The sequence below is a fragment of the Acanthopagrus latus genome, chromosome 10 (genome assembly GCF_904848185.1).
Source record: "Acanthopagrus latus isolate v.2019 chromosome 10, fAcaLat1.1, whole genome shotgun sequence".
Lineage (NCBI taxonomy): Eukaryota > Metazoa > Chordata > Actinopteri > Spariformes > Sparidae > Acanthopagrus > Acanthopagrus latus.
The window spans coordinates 12981169-13004244 of record NC_051048.1 but is presented as its reverse complement, the minus strand read 5'-3'; the positions used below and the strand labels follow the sequence as shown (position 1 = coordinate 13004244).

The 23076-nt window shown below is 40.2% G+C and overlaps 1 protein-coding gene and 1 long non-coding RNA gene across 2 annotated transcripts in view; both read right to left on the bottom strand.

Annotated features, from left to right (window-relative positions):
* mta2 (metastasis associated 1 family, member 2) overlaps positions 1-23076 on the bottom strand; it is a 38712-nt gene that overhangs the window by 12439 nt on the left and 3197 nt on the right. The window contains exons 2-3 of the mRNA XM_037112049.1: positions 16820-16887; positions 6108-6201 (exon numbers count right to left, since the gene is read on the bottom strand). Coding sequence (XP_036967944.1) covers positions 6108-6201; positions 16820-16887 — 162 coding nt within the window. The remainder of the gene's footprint in view (positions 1-6107; positions 6202-16819; positions 16888-23076) is intronic.
* Positions 9577-11108, bottom strand: LOC119027138. The gene is made up of 3 exons (XR_005077307.1): positions 10839-11108; positions 9921-10031; positions 9577-9655 (listed from the first exon to the last, which is right to left on the bottom strand). It is a non-coding gene; the product is annotated as an uncharacterized LOC119027138 (long non-coding RNA).

The following is a 23076-nucleotide window of genomic DNA, read 5'->3' as shown; positions in this document are numbered from 1 at the left end:
CTTAAGCCACACCCCTTTTCTGTTAACCTCTCAACCCCCTTCCCCCTCCTCCCCCTGTCCGGCTAGTCCCTGCCAGACAAAGTAGGAAACCCTGTGTACTAAACCTGAGGCGCCCATCCCCCCTGCAACATGTATCCCCAACTCCACACACACACACACACACGCACACACGCACACACACACACAGGAAACCACATATATAGAGGGAGCGCTTAAAACACACACAGCATTACAGTAACACACACACACACACACACACACACACACTGTCTTCGCATTGACAAAGACGCAAGGCAAGTCAGAATTAACCCGTTGTGTGCAGCGGCCCTCGGGGACAGATCAAGGGCCTTTTGTTCTGCACAAAGAATTGATACGTGAGCAGAAGGACGAGGAAGAGGAGGGGAGCCATGATGAAAAAAAGTGAGTGGATAAAGTGAGGTTTAGTCCAAACAAGCAGCAGCAGAGAGACGTTGCTGGGCTCACTTTATCACTGTTAGGGTCACAACGGGCTAAATCATACCAGACTGAAAGGACCAGAGCAGGCTCTGTTAGACACCGTCACTTTGTGTCGATGACAGGCCCCTTCCAAATATGAACTCTGGACAATGTCTGGAGAAGAGAGAATGAGCAAGTCAGACGTGCTCCCACCTACTGGAAATACTTGGTATTTGGTTTAGGCACAGAGTGGCACATGAGTAGGGCGTGCAAGAGGAAGACTGTCCCGTAATGATGACTGTTTGTGTTGATAGAACACTACTTGTATTTGGATGTATCCACAATATCAACGAAAGTGTGGAAAGCAGTAAACAGGCAAGCAGAAAAGAATAGGAAGCAGCTACACTTAACACATACTTTTGCTCGTAGAGTTGTTCCGATACCAGTATCGTAAATGTTGCCGATACTGCAGAAAATGTCGAAAATGCAGGTATTGCTATCAGTCAGTACATCAGCCTACGCTCTGACCTGATACCACATGGAGCTAACTGGCTAGCAGGGTCCCACTTCTACATCAGAAGTGGGACCCTGCTAGCCAGTTAGCTCCATAAGCTCTGCTTAGCATTACACACCAGAAATCAATTCTACCCAAAGAGGCGAAGAAGCCGTTGATTTCACTTGAGTCAGACAACGTGTCAGCTATTTGGCAATATTTAATTCTGGTAAAAACCCCACCAGTAAAACGATGACATGTTCAGTACGCAAGGCTGTAATTTGGAGGCAGTCAGCTTTACTACTGACATTTGGACCTCATTTGTGCCCTGTGTCTGAGTCTGCACACTGGGTGGACATGGTATCTCCATCAACATTTGCCCTTCAAAGTGCGGTGCAGCAGGTTATAAGGGAATTATTTATTCCTAGATTTCTTCATTTGCCCTTTTTCGGTTGACTATCTGTCAAAATAGATAATATATGAATGTTGTATGGCAATCAATCTTTGCAAGGTTTTACCTGAGCCAGGCCATACAACAATGATAGCAATCATATTTGTACAGGGTCAGTAGTATATACAGAAAATCTTTTTTTTTTTTCCTTCCTGAACACACACTGGTATTGGATCGGGCCTTGGAATCAGGCGATATCCAAAGTCCAGGTATTGAAATCAGTATCGGGAAGGAAGAAATAATGGAATTGGAACATTGCTCTTCTTGCTCGCTGTGTATTTTCTGGACAACGACCTGCTCTGTTCATACATGGGTTCAATTTGCCTGAAGTCCAAAGGACTAAAGTCCATTTAATGTCTGGGCCAGCCGATTCTGATATTTGGGTTCTTTCATACAGTTCCTCTGGGTAATTTCCAGCCCATTTCATATCAATATCAGACCAACTTTATTCTGCATGTGTTGATCTGTATGTGCAAACCAGTATTTTATATGCAATTTTTGTAATTTTATTTTGCTAATATAAGGATCAGCCTCCAGCCACTGCTCAGTGACAGACTCTCATTCAGTTAACTAACCCAGGAGCACAAAGAGGCCAGTAATGGTAGAGAGAGGCAGCAGGGAAAAAAACAGTGTAGAGATACAATTTTTTTTTCACTTCTAACTTGGTGAATTGAGGGGTTATTTCTACCCAAGTAGAGTTGGTGATTGTTTGAACACTGTAGTTCAACAATGAGTTCAAGAGGATATTAGATACTCTCTAGAATTGCAACTATTAGCCATTGCAGTTATTACATGGCAGTTCTAGACAATGCTTTTGGTTCTACCAGCAGCGCCTGGTGCATTTCAGCAGCATCCCAGAAGCGGCTCTTCGCTCTGCTTTACAGAGGATATGCAAGTCTATTTTTGATGGAAGTGGGCTGCAGCCATGTCAAGCTACATAGCGCAAAGCTTGGCAGGAAGTCATTTTCCAAAATAAAACACCCTGTGCAGATTTGGAATATACAAAAAAAAGTCAGAAATATTAACAATAAACACACTTAAAACAGACAAAAAACAAGGCAAACAACACAAAACACTAAACAAAAGAAGTACAATACGAGTAGAAGCACAAAAAGTCTGTCTACTGACTCTTCTTCACGTTTCTGCCTGTAAAACAGCATCTGTCCCCGGCAACAGACCTAGGCGGCTCCCGCAGTTAAATGGCGGTGATCATTTGGCATGATTCAGAGCAAAAAACTTGAAATCAGCATTTCTTTGTCACCTTCCACTATTGTGTTGTTGTAGTTACTGCCTCAACAGCATCCCTGCTCGCCAGTGAGATTCAAAAAAGGTTCCGACTATGTAATTATGTAATGGATCTCAATCACAACACATTATAGCTGCATTCATATGATTGCAAACCATTGGCAGATACATGTTTAGATTAACATTTGGAAACTAGACAACACGTAAAAAAAAACCCACACAGATCCCAATGACATGACATGTACCATCACGCCTCTTTTGGATCCGCAGTGCCAGCGTGCTATATGAATTGAAACACTAGTTCAGCTTAATGCTGGTGCTGCTTGGTTCAGTTTAGACAAACAAAGGTGGAGAAATGGTGATAATTCGCTGAGGAATTAATGCAGTGTCTCTGTGTGAAAAGGGATAGAGACCTGCCCAGTGGAATCAAGTTAGCTTCTATTCTGCTTCATAGGGGATGTGGTTTGATGAAATGACTGAACGATTGATAACAACACGACAACTGTCACCATGCTTTGATTCAAATATTCAATATGAGGCAGCTAGCATGGATGTTAGCTCATCGCCCGCTGCAGTGGCAGAGCAGCCCTCTCCGTGCCGCGAATGTCAACATAGAACCAGTGAATTTAATGAAAATTAGTTGGTGGACCCGAAATTCAGCAGGTGGATGGACCTGACCAATTATAGTTATTACAAAGTTTTGTTTTGTCCTATTTGAAAATAATAACGATATTAAGTGCGCTAATTTCACATTGTTGTGGTAGTAAAACACCGCTATTAAATACAGTTTTGAATAAACTATGGCGGTAGCTGTTTTAATAAAGTCACAGTTTCAATTTTAGGTATGTTTTGCTGAGTCTGTCGCAGCCACTGCCAGTGGGCAATGCAGGGATCCTCGACCAGAGCTTTTATTTAAACTCCTTGCACTACTTACAGGCAAGATGTGCTAAACGCTCATGTTGGGTCTCTCCACCACGGCACCAGCATCAATATGGCAGCAAGCAGAATGCCACATTGTTTCAAATGTAAATACATGTCACTGATTATAATGAAATATCTATTATAAATATCCAACGGTAAGCTTGCACTGTTTTCATGTTGTAGGCTTGTCAATCGCTGCAGCATTCGAGCCAGTGATTAATACAGCGCATGAAGCAATAATTGGTGGTTTTAATGCTTTTATTGGCTCCTAAAGCACTAAAGTGCCAACCATACAAATTAACTTTTAACTTTGATTTAACGCAAGGCAGTATGGAACCACTCTAAATTCTACGATGTCATGAATCTGTTACCAATAGGGGACGATAGGGGACTGCCAGTGTCAGGCTGCTGTCACACACAAAAAAAAACATGGTTTGCCGCTGGTGGGCGGCCCTTCAAACCTACCACCAGGCTTAGTAAGTTTTTTGGGGGAAAGGAAGTCTATGAATCAAAATTTTCCAATGGAGCCCTGTCCATTTCAAACCACTGAGCACTGTTGACAACAAACACAGAAATCTCTACAGAAATGACCAAAACTGTTCAAATTTTCCATCTAATGTCCATGAATGACCCCATCACCTACTGCTAGCAGCTGAATAAGCTGATGGATCTGTTCAGCTGCATTAAAACATAAAGAAAATGTATTTACTGTTTTGGTTAAACTCTGTTACTGTAATATCATTGAACTCTTTATAGGCAAAGCCATGTTTGTAAGACAAGTCGACTTAGTCTTGTTAAAAGAATAAAAACCTTAAAAAAGGATAAAAATATCTGACTCACTAAACAGCCATAGACTATATACACCTCATATTCCAAAGTTTTTGAATCCAAATGATAGAGTATGGCTGGACGATATGGCCTTCAAATAATATTGCAATATTTCAGCTATGTCACAGTATGCAATGTATATCCTTATATTTTGATATATTTTACTTGATAAATGCTAATATCACAGTATTTTGGAACAAATAGCTATAAACTCTTAATAGGCAAAGCCATATTTGTAAGATAAGACAACTCAGTCTAAAAGAATATAAACCTTAAAAAAATATATCATTGTGTGATTACTATAATGTGTCCCACTTGCCTTGTGTTGCATCACTTAATAGCATATATATTTTTAAAATATAACATTATTGTAATTAATCAAATCTTAGACCTGTCCACAAATGACCAGTGAACAAACATTTAGCATCTGTGTGTGGTGAGTACAATGAAAAAGCTGCATTAACGCATCCATTTTGAGATGCATTGAGAGGTGTGTGTGTGTGGGGATGTCTTTGTCTGGAGCACTGCGGCCCAGAAGGAGAAAAGAGGGGATAATGAGTGAATGTGATCAGGCTTCAGTAGTCTGCATGCCATTAGCACCATCCCACTACCTCCACCCTCCCACCTCCTTGGCTCTCTGATCTCTCTCTCTCTCTCTCCCTCCCCAACGCACACGCGCACGCACGCACACACGCGCACACATACATATACACACACACACACACACACGCGCGCACACACACACACACACACACACACACACACACACACACACACACACACACACACACACGGTGTGGGGTGAAGGGCGGCAGAACAGACGCAAGGTAATCAGAAAATACTACTGAAAGATGTTGTCAGACGTTATCATCATTCTTGTTATTACCATCATTAGAAATCACTCTGGTGTGGTGTGGGATCATTTTACTGATTTTGTGATGTCAGCATGTAAAATCTGAGGGGAAACCTGTCTCCCCCCACTACCTTCATAAGAGCTGAGGAGAACATATGAAATGCTGATTACATGTATTTTACACACAGCTAAAGACTTTATACACCTTAATGTTCCAAAGTTTCTTAATCCAAATAATACAGTATGGCTCTGCGATATGGCCTTTTAATAACATCGCAACATTTTAGCTAAATCACAATATGCAATGTATATCCTTATATTGATATATTTTACTTGATAGATACTAATGTCACAATATTTCTGACCAAATATCTTGATATTGTTATTGCGACAATATTGTAATGATGACTATTGCTTCGTTCACAAATTTAAATAAGCTTCAGAAATGTTGGTATAAGAGCAGCCTGGTATCACTATCACTGTAATGCAGCATTTAAGATCTTTAAGATCGAACCATAGTTTCTAATCAATTTGAACTAGCCTGGTTTCAACACAGACCAAATATAATGCCCATATATTATTATTATTATTATTATTATTATTATTATTATTATTATTATTATTAATAATAATAATAATAATAAACATGTAATATACATACATAAAACACAGCTGTCTCTTTAACTACTCCTTTTACAAATAAGCTCAAGTGAAAAGTGCTGGTGTTACTTTAACTGTGCAAGCAGACCTTGGTGCAATTTACAAAATAAATGCTGAGGAGGTGCTTTGAGGATTTTATGTAAAACTCAATGAGGAATAGGTTCATTACTGTATACAACAGAGGGGAATTGAGAGGGTTACACTTGCTGGTTGCTACTTACTTGCATTACTGTCAGCCAGGGTGTTGAGGTTGCCTGAGATGTCTCGCCTCCTGAAGAGACACACCACCTTCGCCTCCACATTCCCATTGGCTGTCTGCAAATGGAGAAGAACATACGGGTAAAATACCCCTCCACACAGCAGTCATATTGCAGATGTTACATTGCCGTTGGACTGCTTTTGTTTTCTAATTTAAGTTCTGTGTACTACTACAAATTGTGCTCTGTTCAAAATTGCTGATCCCAATCAGTGAAAATATGCCCATATCGCCCCGATCCTGCAGATCAGATCGGGATATCCTTACTTTTGACCTTTTGAGTCAGGTTACACAGACTGTGGCTGGATGGTTGTTTTATTTTAGTATCCTTTGGGATCTGTGCAGACATCTCACTTCACTAGCCCTTTTCACACAGGGAAGCCGCATTATTGCCGTAGCGGCAGATCGCCAATTCTCCGCTCCTCATTGTTCACACAGAGCCAAGTACCTCCGCCTTAAAGACGATCCACTGTGTAATTCACACAGCAAGCTGGCACTGCGGCTCCTAAAGTGGCGTGACGGTACACATCATGATGATGACATCTGTGTTTTTTTCATGGTGTTTCCCCAGGTGTCTGGGAGGGGCGGTGCGCTTTCTTTTTCTATACACTTTTATGTTTTGGAGTACTAGCACAAGACTAGCTGTTATGTCCGTTCATAACGAATTAATCTGTGTTCGTTTGGTAATGCCTCGCTGCATGTTTAGTATGCAGCTGTTTTTGTCTGAAATGGTTATGTTTCGTTTTGATTGAAAGTAAAGAGGGTTGCGTGCATAAACCTCTCATCCAGCGTCTTTTTTATACACTAGCGCCACCCGCATGCATAACAAGTCGAAGTGGTGTGTTCAATGCAACTTTTCTGCAGAACGGGTCAGACAAGAGGCAACAGAGTGGTCGGATAAAGGCAGTTGGCTGTTGGTTTGAGTCTGGGCCGTGTGTGGGGGCCTTTAAACGTAGGCTTTCTCCTCAGATTGTATGCTAGCATTTTGTCCGAACAGTACGGTTATTTCCCTACTGTGCCACCAGAGGACGCAGGCATAATTTTGTCAGTGTAAGCTTCCCTATAACCGGACATGCTGAAAATTCTTCTTACGGGACCCAAATGTTATATACGAGGTAGTTGAGCCTGTTTTGCCTTGTTTTGTTTATGTAGAAAATACAGAAGTTCCATGTTGGCACAGGATACATGTTATGTTAAGTTGTGGGATTTCAAAAAAATCCCAAATGACTGGGTGTTCAAAGGGGCTAGCGAAGGGTTGATATTCTCAGCCTCCTCGGGTCCTACCACTTCCGGACATTCGCCTACCCCCTTGGCTGTTTGGGACAACACGTTGATGCAAATTTTTCATGTCAACAATGTCAGGATCTCAATCACAACACATTATAACAGCATCCATATTCTAATAAACAGTCAGCAGGTACATGTTTATTTCAACGATATATAACCTCCACTGTGGCGCCGCCTCTATGTGAAAAGGGCTACTGCTCAGCAGAGGGGTACCGATGATGATGATGATTAAGTGTGGTACTGTTATAGCAACATTCTGAAGACACATATTCTCTCTTTCTCACTCACACACACTTAATCAAATTAAGATGTATACTGGTTTTATCATGAAGCCTATGATATGTCACCACCCTTAGGTTTGTGCATTGATAGACTGTGATCATGAGAAGGGAGAGCAGCAGCACACACACACACACACACACACACACACACACACACACACACACACACACACACACACACATTCTTGTACTTGCTGCATAGTGAGGTCCGGTGAAAAAGACTCACAAAGCGAGGACCGGCACTTCCACGCTACAGACCAACATAAAAATAGCATTTCTTGACAGTAGAGGGCACCCTTAACCTATACACCACCTTAGATTTTGTGAAAGACAAAGTTTCAGAAAAAAGATTTTAACCACCAAAGTGGGGACCAGAAACTTAGTTTGTGAGATTATTGTTTTACAGTATTTCACTGGGATTATTAACTGAGATATGCTTACTCTAGGCCTACTGAGGACAGGTTTGGCATAATTCCATGGTATAATACTCTGTTCTTACCTTATGAAATTATGAAATGCTTAATTTTAGAAAATGTAATCCTCAATAGCCAGTTTCGTTCGTTATAAATTTACTGTCATTAAGCGAATTTTTAAATTGGGTTTATTTTTGATATTTGATTGCTGAAATTCATGAAAAAAAAAAAAAAAAGACAAATCAGCAAGGCCCCACATAATTGTACATTTTATTGCAAACATTGCAAAGAAAAGCTTCTTTCATAAATTGTCAGTTGTTCTCAGAGAAACAACAGAAACATAATACTGCCAACTCGATACAACATTTCAACATTGGCAACTTGTAGCCAGCAGCGTGGTTCTTAGTGAACAGATCTGCATCATATCCCTTAACACTAGGTAACTTTATGAATAACAGACTCCTTTTTCTACCCATATTCTGGTGTTAAATATAGGAGACTCTTTACCAATGCAGAGCAGGCAGTCATCTTTTGCTGGTACTTTCCTGAGAGTTACAAACTGTCATCCTCCGCTTGACAGCAGTTCTCTCCTCAGCAGAACAGGGTCTCTTTCTGTGCACTTTTGAAGCACCTAGAAATCGGAACACAGAGTTAACTGCTGGATATGTTTACCATTTTAAAATCATCCTTCATTAAAACAAAATTACACAACATATGTAAGTGCTAATTTGCAAAGCAAAGCAAAATAAACCAGCAGGCCTATTTTAAAGAAATTATAGCTAATAGCTGAGCTCAGGTAATAAAAAGCCTCTGTGATCAATCCAACATGTATCTTCTCTAAATAAGTTGGAGAAATAGTCACTGTTTGATCCCTACCTCCTTGTCTCCATTAGTGAATGAAGAACAGAATTCTTACTGTACATGGGTTACTGAGACATATGCATTATTTATAAGTGTAATTATGTCAAAATGAAAGGGCTACAAAATTTCAGCAGAGATTTCAACAAAGCTCATAGGAGGTAGTTGATTCATACAGTGAAGAACATAAGTAATTAAGCAGCTATCAAGAGTGGGAATATCTCCTCTGTTTGTTAGAAGCGGATACATGGAAAGACAACCAATAAAATATATTAAGCCAATTGATATTTTTAATTCATGAATATAAAAGTCTGATCTCCTCTCACTTTTATCATAATTTTAGATTATACCTAAAATGTCTAACTTTCATGTAATAATTGTGACATTCAATCTTTAACTAATCTCTTATCATGGTTGATATTGTCTTTACCACGTCTTCATCTCTTCAAATTTTGAGGTTGTTCTGAGGCTCAAAAGAAAATTCTTGCTTTTAGAGAATTACCAGTTTTAACAGCAGCAGCAATCACACTCTTCATCATCACTCTCCTCCTCCTCCTCCTCCTCCTCCTCCTCCTCCTCCTCCTCCTCCTCCTCATCATCATCATCATCATCATCATCATCATGTCCTCGTGTAGTCACAGCTTCCCATCGGTACTCAACAGTAGAACTTCCATCTGTAAGACAGCACACGTTAGTACAGACTCAGAGACATATACAGTAAGTTTAAGCACATGATTTGATCCATTGTGAGCTGGTTACAACACCATCATAAGCATCAAACATTTCAGCAATATATTTAGGGCCCAGACCATTTAACGACTTCTAGGCAATAACTTAAACATTAAATTTGATTGCACATCTGACTGAATTTCAGAGTAAAGAACTGATAACTGGTGTAATGTGCTTTTTCTGTCTAGTGTTCACAATGCCATCACTTACCCTCATCATCATAACCCTCATCACCAGCATCATTATGTCTTCGTGTAGTTACAGCTTCCTGTCGGTGCTCAACAAGGGAACTTGTAGGGGTCGGACTTGGCAGATCTCCACCTGTAAGACAGCAGATGGTAATAGACAGACATCTACAATCAGCATGTCAGCAATATATTTAGGGCCCAGACCATTTAATGACTGGTGGGCATTAATGAAAACATCACATTTAATTGCACATCTGACTGGATGTCAGAGGAAAGACCTGAAAACTGGTGTGGTGTGCTCTTTGCATCTAGTTTTCACAATGCCAGGACATCTACAATCAGTTTGAGCACATGATTTGATCCATTGTGAGCTGGTTACAACACCATCATAAGAATCAAACATTTCAGCAATATATTTAGTGACTCTCAGGCAATAAGTAAAACAGATATGAGTATAGAGACATCTACTATTAGTCCACTTGCACTTATGATTTTGAATGACTACATTTTCTTGCCCACTTAACATGAAGAATAGCAGTGGAGACCTAGGCTATAGGATGCCACGCGAAATACTTCTGATTGGAGAAATTTTTTTGATACTTCTGTATCACAGTAGTCTGCATTACTGAAGGTACTGTATGTATTGAGAATAACCTAGATGTGGTTCTTCTTTTGCCTGTAATGCAGCTGCATGTCATTATTTGCCCAATATGTGGTCTGATTACAAGTAATAAGTAATAAACACTATAATCCTCTACAAGCTATCAAATCACTTAGCAAACTGCTAAGCTGAACAGTAACTGAGTAACTGAGTAACATCAGAGTTAAACAATAAAAATTGCTGAATTACCCTGAAAGTTGCTAAGAGAGAGTCATGAATGCTCAAGCTGAACTACTGTACATTCAAATAGGTTTTTTAAATAATATATGTATTACTTACCATTATTTTCTTCTAGTTGTCTGTCTGAAAATGATGTCTGGCTCACTTTGACTCCTCTTGAACCCTTGGCTGAGGTGGCTTCATGTTCCTTACCTATGAAAATGTTTCAAGGAAAACAAGAAACTGAATCTTACAGGTGTAAAATTAAATGGCAATGTTGCTGTGGCAATTCCCATAAATAACAAAACAGACAAATATGTCTCACAATAGAGCACATATCACTATGTGTTAATTACAATATATATATTAAACAAAAAGTGCTAAATTACTTAAAATACAAAGTGAATAGTCAATACTAACATACCAAAGACCATAGGGTCCAAAGTGCTCAGTCTTCCCTTTAAATGTCACACACAAACCAATAATCACAGTGTTAACAGCAGATTATTTAACTGACATTATCTCAGGTCAAAGACTACTGTGATACAGACTGTGCTCTGATATTCAGAAGTAGATGTATGAACTAACTGAACAGCCTGCTTAACACATCAAAACATTTCATCATGAAGCAGAATAAGGTTTCAATCAAAATCTAAAATTATATCATTAGATTTGAGTGTTGAGGTTCATGAATTTGGTAGAGGCAGACCAACCTAAAAGCGTATTACTGAATCAGGAGAAGGTGTCAGAGTGACAGGATGCAGTAACCACAGTAACTCGCACACACACCTTCCGTGCGCACAGCATGGGACCAGCAACATGTGAACAAATTATATAAAATACAACAGCAACTTTCCAGCCTTTGTGTGATGATTGAGTAAGTCCCTGCTGAGACTGCAGCCTGGGACAGAACATATTTAGCTCCTCCAGGAGGTGCACCCAAATTTTATGTTTGAAAAAATTAACACAGAGCAAATCGATTTCAGTACTGTTACATTTTCAAGCAAAACAGCCTTTGATAAGACTTGAAAATAATATAGTGTAAAGACGAAGTATGATTCATTAAAAAGCACTGTTTCCCCTACCATTCATAAAAAGAAAAGCATTTTATTAGTGGAATCTAACATATGACATAACACTATCTGACAATATTAATTAATTGTTGGTCCATATAAAGCCCAAGCAGATAAACCAGTCAGGGGACAAAGCCTGCACGGTCCAAAATTAACACCAGCCAAGCACTATATGTGAGAAAATCTGTAGAATAACGCCACAGTGTAGAGAATAAAAACTGTTTTGGTGTCATTTATAAGCTCCTATTTCAATCTCTCCTATGCTGTCTGTGTCCGGGTTTCACAGCTCACATAAGCCCCGGAGCTTCATGTTGCCTTCATGTGCACATCAGTTTTACCACATTGCAGTTGTCAGATTTTATGAAGACTGACCTGTGTCGAACTGACCTGTGTCTGGCTGTGCTAACACTGCTTAACGTAGTAGCTTCCTCACAGTTCCTGTTAGCCTTGTGCTTAGCTTCGCATCAGCTATGCTAATGTACAGTCTAGCTAGCATGCTCTCTTCATCACCGCTGAACCACGCAGTTATACTCGTTAACCACAATCACACTTTCATCTCAAACACACCACTTGCAAACAGCCAGACATAGGAAAAAAAAGGCTTACCTCGGTTACTGCATAATTCAGCTTGCATTTTCAATGATGAATACTGGTTGTCTTTCCATGTAATAGTTTTTCTCCTCCGTTTCACTGTCTCCATGACGTGCAGCTGGACAGCATAGTCTTGCTGCTGACCGAAGTTTCACCTTGATACTTGGGCTCATGGAGAGCTCTGATTGGCTGAATCTTAATTTGCACATTCCAGAAGTGGGGGGAGGGGTGGGAGAAGCATGAGCAGAGCATGCCCTTTTCTCTTGCTCAGTAAAAGAGAGTTGCCTGAAAGCTGGAGAAGGATTTAGATTTTTCTCTGGCTTTGAATAAATATAAAATGTAATCACATTTTCCCAAAACCAGATAAAGTTGCCCAGATTGTACAAAATAGACCCAAATATTTATCTCAGAAGAATTACTTTTTTAACTTTATTTTATTTTATTTTTTAGATAACAGTATCAATATTATTGGGCTTTTTTCATTTCACCAAAGCTGAGCAAAACAGGAAAAAATCTTGTTCTAATCAAGCAGCATCCAATAGCAGTTCAATTTCCATAGACCCCCATGTTAAAATGCCCAACTTCACAGTAGAAATAAATATATTTACAGCCTAGCACAAAAAATGTTTTTGGTCTCTAGAACACAAATTATTTTATAACTCACTCATTTAAATTATATTAAGGCTGAATATTAAGGTTCTGAATAATAAGGAGCGTCACAGTTTCACCAAGCCAACCAGGAGTACTCATCAGCATTTTAGTGGTGTCAGTGCTTTTTGGATAATTTTTCCTGCAAATATTGAACAAATAACAAAGCTTGCTGTGTGGTTACTTTTATCACAGAGTAGTACAGCCTATTACTTTGCTGAGTGGAGCAGAGAGACAGACGCCAGCACAGACAGAGCTGACAGTCGGGGAGCTGCAGAGAGAAGCTTCAGGAGGGGGAGACTCCTCTACCAAAGCTTTGTCCTCCACAACTCCCCAACTGTCTGTCTCTACTCTCTGTTGGATCTGCTGGAGTGGAGTGGGGGAAAAGACACTGGAGAATAACATCCGGATCTTCTGGTTAATTTCAATTAGCTAACTTGCTGTGAACACAAGCACAAACTCTGCTGTTGCACACTAGATAACAGTTAATGTACGTCATGGTATTCTGGCAGTTGGCAAATAAACCCGCTGTCAAACTCGTGCAAGTAACTATGCTTTGTCTGATGACATTGTGTAACACTTCATATATGGTGAGAGCAGGGCATGATGTCAAAGTCACCTGCTGTTTGCTTGTTGCAGAGTTGCCACTGACACTGCGTTGTTTTTAAAAAGACTTTACATTTGATAAATGCCAGGACTCAACTGTATGAAACACTGCAAAAGGAAGTCATCCTGCGACACACACTTGCTGCTAACGCCATATATGTTAAACAGCTGTTAATGACCCCTTACATAATGAATTGTTCCAGATTGATTTTAAAATTGATCAGATTGTTACATAACAAATAGCTGATTATAAGGTCCTTATTTCCTTAGTAGTAATTGTTTTGTGTAACCTGCATTCAAGCATACTGGTCACGACATCACGTTGTTTCATCCTTTAGCCCTATATGTTATAAATCACATTATTTCAGATCAAGTATTCATCGATGATGTAATTCATTCATTTTTTATAGCAAATTGACTAGATTGACAGAGCTTCCTTCATTACAGTGGGTTATTTAACTGAAATCCTCAGTTTGAGATGGGCTTTCTTTCCCAATTTGTTAGGTCACGTCATTTCATCCTTTAGCTGATTTTAGAAATCATTCAAATATTCACACACTGTTCATTTCATTTATGAGAATGCATTGCGGCTGGGATACTTGATGGTGCAGACTCCAAAGCAAAACTGACAGAGAGTAGGCAAGGTAACAGCGTTGACTGGCAGCAAAGTTCGGTGCATGGACAAAAGACAAACTGGCAACAGACACGGGAAACACAGGGACTATAAACATACACACGAGGTAATAAGGTGAAAGTAATCAGGGTGGGGGAAGACAATCAGGGAGGAGGACAAAACCACACAAGCAGGGAAGGGGGAATCTGAAACAAGGAGAGGTAAATACAAGATAACTGAATATTGGCATGGAGATGTTTTCAGGTTGGGAGTCTCATCATACCTGTAAGTTTTGGGGCAGATTCCACCATGTACAGCTGAGTTATAACAGCTTCCTTCTTTTGCTTGCGAAACATCAAAGTTCACCACCCATGCCCTTCAACAAAATCTCAAGCTTTGACCAACTTTTGACCTCTTATGATGGCACATTCCACAGAAATGTGAGGGCATATTTTTCACTTCACGACAACACGTAGCCATCATTTTACTGAACGCAACAGTGCCCTGGGTGTCCTTCTTACTTGAGTGGTTCAGGAGTTATGAAGGTAAAAGTTTTCATGGTTCACTTTGCATGATGACCTCCTGACCTTTCAAACATAAAGGCCCATAACTTAGGAATTGAAGGGGCTAGGGACATGGATCAGACTGGTCTTGAAAACCCTCCAGGAGCTCTACAAACATTTGTCAGAACCAGGTCTGTAGCCCAGTGTTTTAGGGCTAAGCTCCAGTTTGGGTTAGGGGGTTAGGATTACTGCTTGTCCACTGCACTCAAATCAATCTCTCCACAATCTCAGCAGTAATTATTGATGCAGATGGATTTGAGGGTGGAGTGGTGGACTGTGCTGTGTGTGTTGGAAGTATTAATGACCAGTTCTCTGTTTTTTTTCAGCTGTACATAGCTGTCCATACATCATTGTGTGAAGTGGGCAATGGAAATGTTGATAGCTTAACGAGTTATCGTCACTGAGGAATGCAAGTATAGCAGTGTGTCACCAGAATATTTTGAATAGGTTGTGATGGGTGAGGGACAGAGGGACTCGGTCTACAAATGACTTGAAGATCATAGGCTTGATCCATAACAACAATGAGATGGCACACAGAGATGAGGTGCAAAACCTGACAATTTGATGTTCCACCAGTTATCTGTGTTGAACAACAAGAAGACAAAGGAGATTATACTGGACTTCAGGAGGAAGTGGAAAAATCATAACCCAATTTTAATCAGTAGTGAAGCAGTGGAGAGTGTCTCCAGTTTTAAATTTCAGGGGGTGAACAGTACTGAAGAACTCTCTGGGCCTGTCATACATTTACTGTCATTGGGAAGGTACAACAGCATCTCTTCTTGAGGAAGCTGAGGAGAGCTGGTTTGCCACAGATCTAAATCTGAATCCTTAATGCCAGTTATGTCATTTGTTAGCAACAAAGTTATTTTCATGTAAAGCTCACTCTCTTAGGGGCAGTGTCCACCCATTTTGCCATGCCTGTGCCTTAAATCCATATTAAATGAACATTTCTCCAATCATCAAATTTTGTGCAAAGTTTCATGAGTTGACAAGCATCTTTAGTCTCTCCCAAAAGCCACTTACTTTAAGGTGAAAAGAAAGAAAGAAAGAAGGAAAGAAAGAAAGATGGAAGGAAAGATAATCAGAGCAAGAGGGTCCATGCACTTTCAGTGCTCAGGACCTAGTAAGCTCAATAAATATATTAATCTACATTTAATTATTTTCAAAAAACAATAAGAATTGCAAATGTCAAGTACAAAACTATTTATTATAGCTGTAAGCACAACATAACAGAGGACTACATGCTTTGCAGTTGTGGAATAATTTGGGTGCAGTACCAGAAAATCGCCTGTAGTGGGAGCCAGAGAGCAAAACGGTGTGAAAATCAGGAGTGGAAAAACGGATTCTTGCACCAAAATAAGGACTTTTGAGAGAAACAGAGTATAGCATGTTTACAACCTTAGGAAGTGATTTCAGTGAAAACAAAGTGAGGACCGGCCAAAATGTCCTCACTTCCCAAAAATGACCTCACTTTGTTGGTTAAAAACTCATTCTGGTCCTCAGTATGTGGTAAGTACAAGAACACACACACACACACACACACACACACACACACACACACACACACACACACACACACACACACACACACACTGCTTCCCTCCACATTCCAGCCTGGAGCAGGAGAGCTGGCCACTCTCTCTCTTACTATCCATTCATTGTGCTCTGCAGCCATTACCACTCAGGACGATGCAGTCCTCCTGGTGCTCAGCACAAGCCCTTCAATGTAAGAGTGTTATATAAATGAGCTTAATCCTTTGACTGGGAAACAAGCCTGTGTCATATGCTGCTGCTGCTGCTGCTGTTACATAAGTGGCTCCTGTACCAGTGTCCTGTCATTACAGTGGCTACGGTGTACCAATAGTATCCAGGAAAGAGGGGGGAATGGTACATGTGTTAGTGCTGGTACAGTATGATCACTGAACTTGATACAATACTACCAAGTATGTCAGGAACAACTTTGTAATGGAAACAAATGAAATTAAAGAAGAAAGAGAGACAACTAACCTTGTTGAGCTCTTCTATTCTGCGGATCAGGTAAGGGTTGCTGGAGGAGTTCTCAAAGTACACATAATCTGGAAAAAAAACAGGGAAAAAGTTAAGACTCATGTTGTGCACACAGGGGAACATTATCTTCCATTTGAACATACCTCATAAATTAAATATAAGGTAACTATTCTTCTAATGAAACTACAGCAGCCCCAGATACATGTCAACCTCTGATGGTTCAGTTCAGGTCTCCTCTGGACAGACATACACATTTCCAATAAAGAATCTCATCAGTTCTGTGGTTGTAATGACACAACAGATAAGATTTTGTCTAACCTGATGGGCAGGAACCCATGAAACACAGCTCTAATTGTTAGCCTGTCCATACAGTACAGATAAGCTGTTAGGAGACACAGACTCTGCCAGCTCAGTAAATGGACTGTGTGCCCCAATGTGAGCCCCAACAAAGCTCTCTTTCCAGGCTGCAGACTGACTTCATGATATATAATCAACTAATGTCATGTGTAAGATAATTGCTGCAGAGTGTTACCTAAAGCAAGTAGCAGTGCTCAAATTAGGTTTTTCACTTTCACTACTATGTTACATTTCCCCCAGTCCTGTGATTGCCATGTTTCATTTCACATTTCTCATTTTACCCTAAATGTACCATTAAAATCGTTTTCTGGTCATTATCTTAATACTAGCACAAAGAAGAAAACAAGACAGAACAAAGATCCCACTGATACTTTTGGAGTACTACCGGAAGCACTATTTTGAAAATTGTGGGATGACTAGTTCCTGGCCAATGTTACCTTTAGCTGCCAACTAGCTACACCATGTAATATGACTGAAGAGGTAACAACAAACGCTAAAAACCAATTGTCATGCAATATTTTTGTGACACCAGCAAGCACTGACATGCTCCTAAAGGCCCCCCACACACCGCCCAGACTTCCAATTGCCTTATCCGACCACTCTCCAACCACTCCGTTGCCTCTTGTCTGACCCGTTCGGCAAAGAGTTGCATTGAAACACACCGCTTCGACGTGCTGCCTACTGCACAGCAGCCATTCAGCTGGCACACAACCAATCAGAGAATCCAATGGCTCAGACGTCCGACGGTCCACTTCCTCAGACTTCACATGCTGAGTCGGAGCAGACAACGTCCGAGCAGCTCCGAAAGCTTCCGACGCAGCTGAACAGACCAAACAAGACCTGCCTTGAGGGCAGAAACACACCGGCCCGAGCGCTGGACTTGTAAATCTCCTGCACTGGACTTAGTAAATTGCTGCTGTTTCATGCTGCTGCTAAATTTTCTATTTTTTCACTTTATACCACTTGTCACTTTATTCAATCTTATTGTGTACTTTCTTTTCAGTTTTCAGTTGGATTGCATTCTGTGTACTTAGGAACTACTTTATTTATTACTTTACCATTATTTATTACTTTTGTATTCCTTTCTCACTTTGTTTTACTACTGTTGAAATAAATAAATAAAGTCTTCTTGAATCTTGAATCTTGGACGTCTGAAACCTTTGGGGAGACGAGGACAAGGTCGGAAACTATGTTTTGCGAGTTCAGCTGCGTTGGAAGCTTTCGGAGCTGCTCGGACGTTGTCTGCTCCGATTCAGCTTAAACTCTGTCAATGGTGAATCTGGTGGAATATTGTTGTAAATTGAGCATCTAATTGTCATCAAACCCTAATTAAAATTCACAGTACTGTGTGGTGAACATCTCATATTTGGCACCTGATTGATGTTATTTTTGAAGAATCTCACTTTTCCACAGATTTTGCCCAATTTGCAATGACGTATCATTATGGTATCACAATAGTTTTATATTAAGAGCTCATCTGTGATGCCTACCCTAATGCCGGCTCATCCGTAATTACAACTGTCTTTGCGTTGATGTCAATATTAGACTATTTGGATGTAGGTATACCGTATCAACTTAAGACTGAAAAGCAACATTCTGGCAAGCAAAAAAGAATACAAATAAGCTACAACTTGTGATGCATGAAACTGGTGTCAGCACATCCACTTGGTTGCTGTGAATTCTCCAGACGGTGACCTGCTGTGGTCACACATGGGCTCAGTTTGACATTAGATAGGCTTAGTTCTACAGAGCCTGAAAGGGAACATCAGTTTAAAGCTGGACCAACCGATTTTAACATTTGTTTTCAGACATACAGCTCTTCCAGGTAATCTCTGGATCAGTTCAGGGTTGCAGTGCATTTGTGAGAGGGACAAAAGGTCTACTATGCAGAATTTTCTTGACATCTAATACAAAAACACTTCCTTTCAATCACAACACAGTGCCCACTAAAAGTGGGTAGCAATGTCTGTATCTGTGGAGACTCTGCCCCCTGCCTGGTTTCCTTATTCATTTTGTGCGTTCAGCAAATTTCTGGGCGTCAACCTCTGGCCTTTGGACAGTGGTCTGTAGCACCAAACCAATAATAGTGCGCACGTTGTGATGGCAGGTCTAAAACATAGCTACCCATCTCTCTCTTGACTTTCTCTGTCTCTCTCCCGACTCTCTCTCTCGATCTATATCGAGGCAATAAAGACCTTTTAGATCATTTTATTTAAGGTTGATATTCAAATTATTGGATTTTAGAATTACAATAGGACCCACAGAAACTCTGAATGCAGATGCAAATGGCCATGTAGAGAAGCCCTTGTGTCTGTTCAGGAGACTTCTCCAAGTCACATTAAAAAGGTCAAAAGGCCAGTGAGCTAGCCAAGAGCAGGATGACAGTCAGATGAGCAAGCTATCTGCAGTGTAGACAACAGCCTCTCCAAATACGCAACAGATCTCCTCGACCTGACCTCAGTTCAGTCAACAAAGAAACTGATCAAATTCAAGATAAAACAGATGTTTGGTAAAATTACTTGCTTCTGTCTTAAAATTTGCAATGGAGAATTTAGAGACACTGTGATGTAGAAGGACACTAGGGAGGGACAGAGAACACCTGGGGGCTAGCAGGTGTAGCAACAAGGTAAACGCAGTTACAGTGACATGTTACAGCTACCAACTCCAACACTACCAAACACTGATAAAGGCCCACTGAGAAACTGGGGAAGTAAACTTGCTAGAATGAGATAGCAGTGCTTCTTTACAATGCTGTGTATCATACATATTACCTTTTTTATAAAACTGCAGCTTTTATGATTTGGATATTGCACTTGGCCATTTTGTGATTTCAATAAAATGCTGATTAAACATATATAAATGTCTGGAAACTTGGGAGACAACAAAGTTAAGAAGCGTCTTACCCGCCAGCAGAAGATGACATCAACGTCATATAATAGAGAGGTTAAAGGATGGGGAAGCAATGTCACTGCCGACACGCATCTAATATATCACACTGACCACGTTGTGTCAAACTTCACACCTCTTATGCTCGCGCTGTTTGGTTCAGTTTAAAAAACAAAGTTGGCAAAATGGCAGTCTTAACTGTAAAATTTAGTTTACAGCAGCCTTAGTTAAGGCTTACTTACTTAAAATTTTAGCACAAATGTACACATATTCACTGAGAAAATTGGATCATTCTACTGGAAACTGTCATTAATCACAAATATTTTTGTTTGCCTGGCCTTAAAATACACAGATAAGCCTAGATAAATGCCTTTATTCAAATATGACTCGCCTCAAACAGCTTCACATTAGCCATGTAGGATTTTACTGTAACACTGCAACAGGGTTGAGTTGCATTTGTAATTTTAATCTTATTTTGTGCACATTAGTCAGTGATTTATGCAAAACAGTTGGCTAAATAGGTCCATAATTTAAAAGAGGTCACTGCACTTTGTAAGTGGTTTGTAATATACTGGATTGTTATTATTTTTTGTAAATATGTTCAGATTTAATGAGCGTGAATATGGGCTTACAATACCAGCTGTGGCAGCTTTAACAGGGATTTCAGCATTTAAACACAGCACTGATCAAACCTGCCAGTCATTTATCATTCATCATACAACTAGCACGGACAGTGCTTCCTTGTACTGTTTGATGCAGTTCTACACAGCAGTGTGGCTTCACGTCAAGCTCCATCTGGTCCTCCCACAAGCAGGGACACAGAGCCTCAGGAGGATATCAGTGGGTTTCTGATGCATCACCACAAGCAGGGACTGAGAAGGACGGATTCAGACAGGGAGAGGATTTCTTGCTCTACTTAGCACACTGATGGGGAGTCCAACCATGGAAGTATCACCTCCTTGTTCACAGTAAAGGAACACAACAGCCCCACATTACATAACACTGGCTGAAGCAGAAAAAGGGGGTCTGCACTCTCATGTGCCTGCCTGACAAGACTAATTCTAGCTCTAAAGAACAAAGTGATGGTGGAAGGAGGGAATTATTTTTTATGTCAGCCATCTATCTCTTTTTGCCCAGTGGGACAATTTAAAGAATGATCCTCCACTTACACCAGCACTAAGGCCAGCTCGGTGTATCAATGAGAGAGGGGCTAATGGATCAATGATACAGGAAAAAAAAAACAAAACTTGATGTCAGACTATTTAAACCATCTACCAGACACACACACAGCAGATTATCATGTCACCTGTGAAAGGGCTTATGTTAACGCATACAGATTCCAGTAGGTGTTGTGGACATATGTGGCTAGAGTGGCGCAGAGTGCTGGGTGCTTGAGGGTGAATGAAGAGGAGGAAGCCCTTTGACTAATCTCTGGGGAAGATAATGATCTTAGATGCGGGCTGAACACTGTGTGCTTCTAAATGGGACTGGTAAAATAGGTGCTCACTGATATAAAACTGCCTGCACAACCCAGTTGCAACAACAGAAAATCTTACTGAAATCTACTTACCCATGGACATTTGCTTCATAAATGTGAACCCATTCAAACAGGTTAACAATACTGCCGGTGATGCCATTGCTACAAAATACTGGGATGCACCAGAGCTGCTAAAATCAGCCCAGTGAGAGGTTTTATCATTCCTCCTTTAATAAAACATCGACATAGATTTGATTTGGCATATTATCTCCTTTTTCGTGCATTGTTAATAAGAGGGCAAACCAATGCAGTGAGAAACAACAGGCCACACTGAGAAACCAAAAATAGAAAAATACAAAATACATCCATTTCTTCATTATACAACTAAACGACTTAACCTTGTTCATGTGCAGGCTACTTAAAAATCAATTACGTATTGGATAGTTAATTACATAATCATATGCTTATGATTTCAACAGCAATATTACATGAGCTATACTTAGCATTTACACTGTGACAGTGCATTTGCCACATCGCACTGCCTTCCTACTGTAGAAATTCCACTGCTATGAGGAACATTTGTCCATCTTTACACGTCTCATGAATCAAACCATAATACAGCTTAAAATAGGGTTGAATCAAAACAACACACGCACATCTCAATACATAATTAATTACATGCTTACAAATTTCCCATTTTAGGACATTCAGCTGAGCCACTATGCATTAGCTGCACCTCTGATCACAATCAGATTGCTCCAAGTACAGGTATGAAGTAATTAAGACATGGTAGTTTAATACCCATCCTGAAAGATCTAATCATAAGTGGAGAGCTCCAAGTCAGTCATAAACATGTTCATCACTGGGATATGAGGTTTTTTATCCAAATTTAGAGGGCATTTCACAAAGTTTATAAAGTTTCTCCTGTCCCAACAAAACACAATTTGACATGTTGAACATCAACAAAGTTTCTTATTTCAGAAAAGTATTATAAATGTTGAAATCAGTTGAAACAGTGTGTTGCAACAGCTGCTAAACGCGGAAGGTAAGATACACTTTAGACAAAGAATCAGACAGGCTGGTACAGCCATACTGCCATAAACTGACAATTTTTACAAGTTAACAAACAACTTCATGTTTTCATTCAATGCTGAATTTACCAGAAGCCACAAAATTATCTAAAATTTGCTAAATTTAAAAGAAGGTTACATGCCCCCTAAACCATCTAAATTTGGCCTAAGTGATCATATCTCAAATGCCTCCTCAATCTCTCTAGGTAGTATTCACACCTGTACCATGAGCTGCCCATTATGATCAGTACATTCAAACAGATGTTGATACTAAGTGTGAACAGGGCTTGAGATCTGATCACTGCCTATCGCCACATTCTTTTAGAAGTGTGTACGTGCATGTGTCCCGGACCACTGACAGACCAGCCTCTCAACTGACATCCTCTGTGAAACAAGGAGAAGAGGGAGCCACAACAAATGGCAGAATGGATTTTTGTACACACAAAACACTGTCTAATTTCCATGTA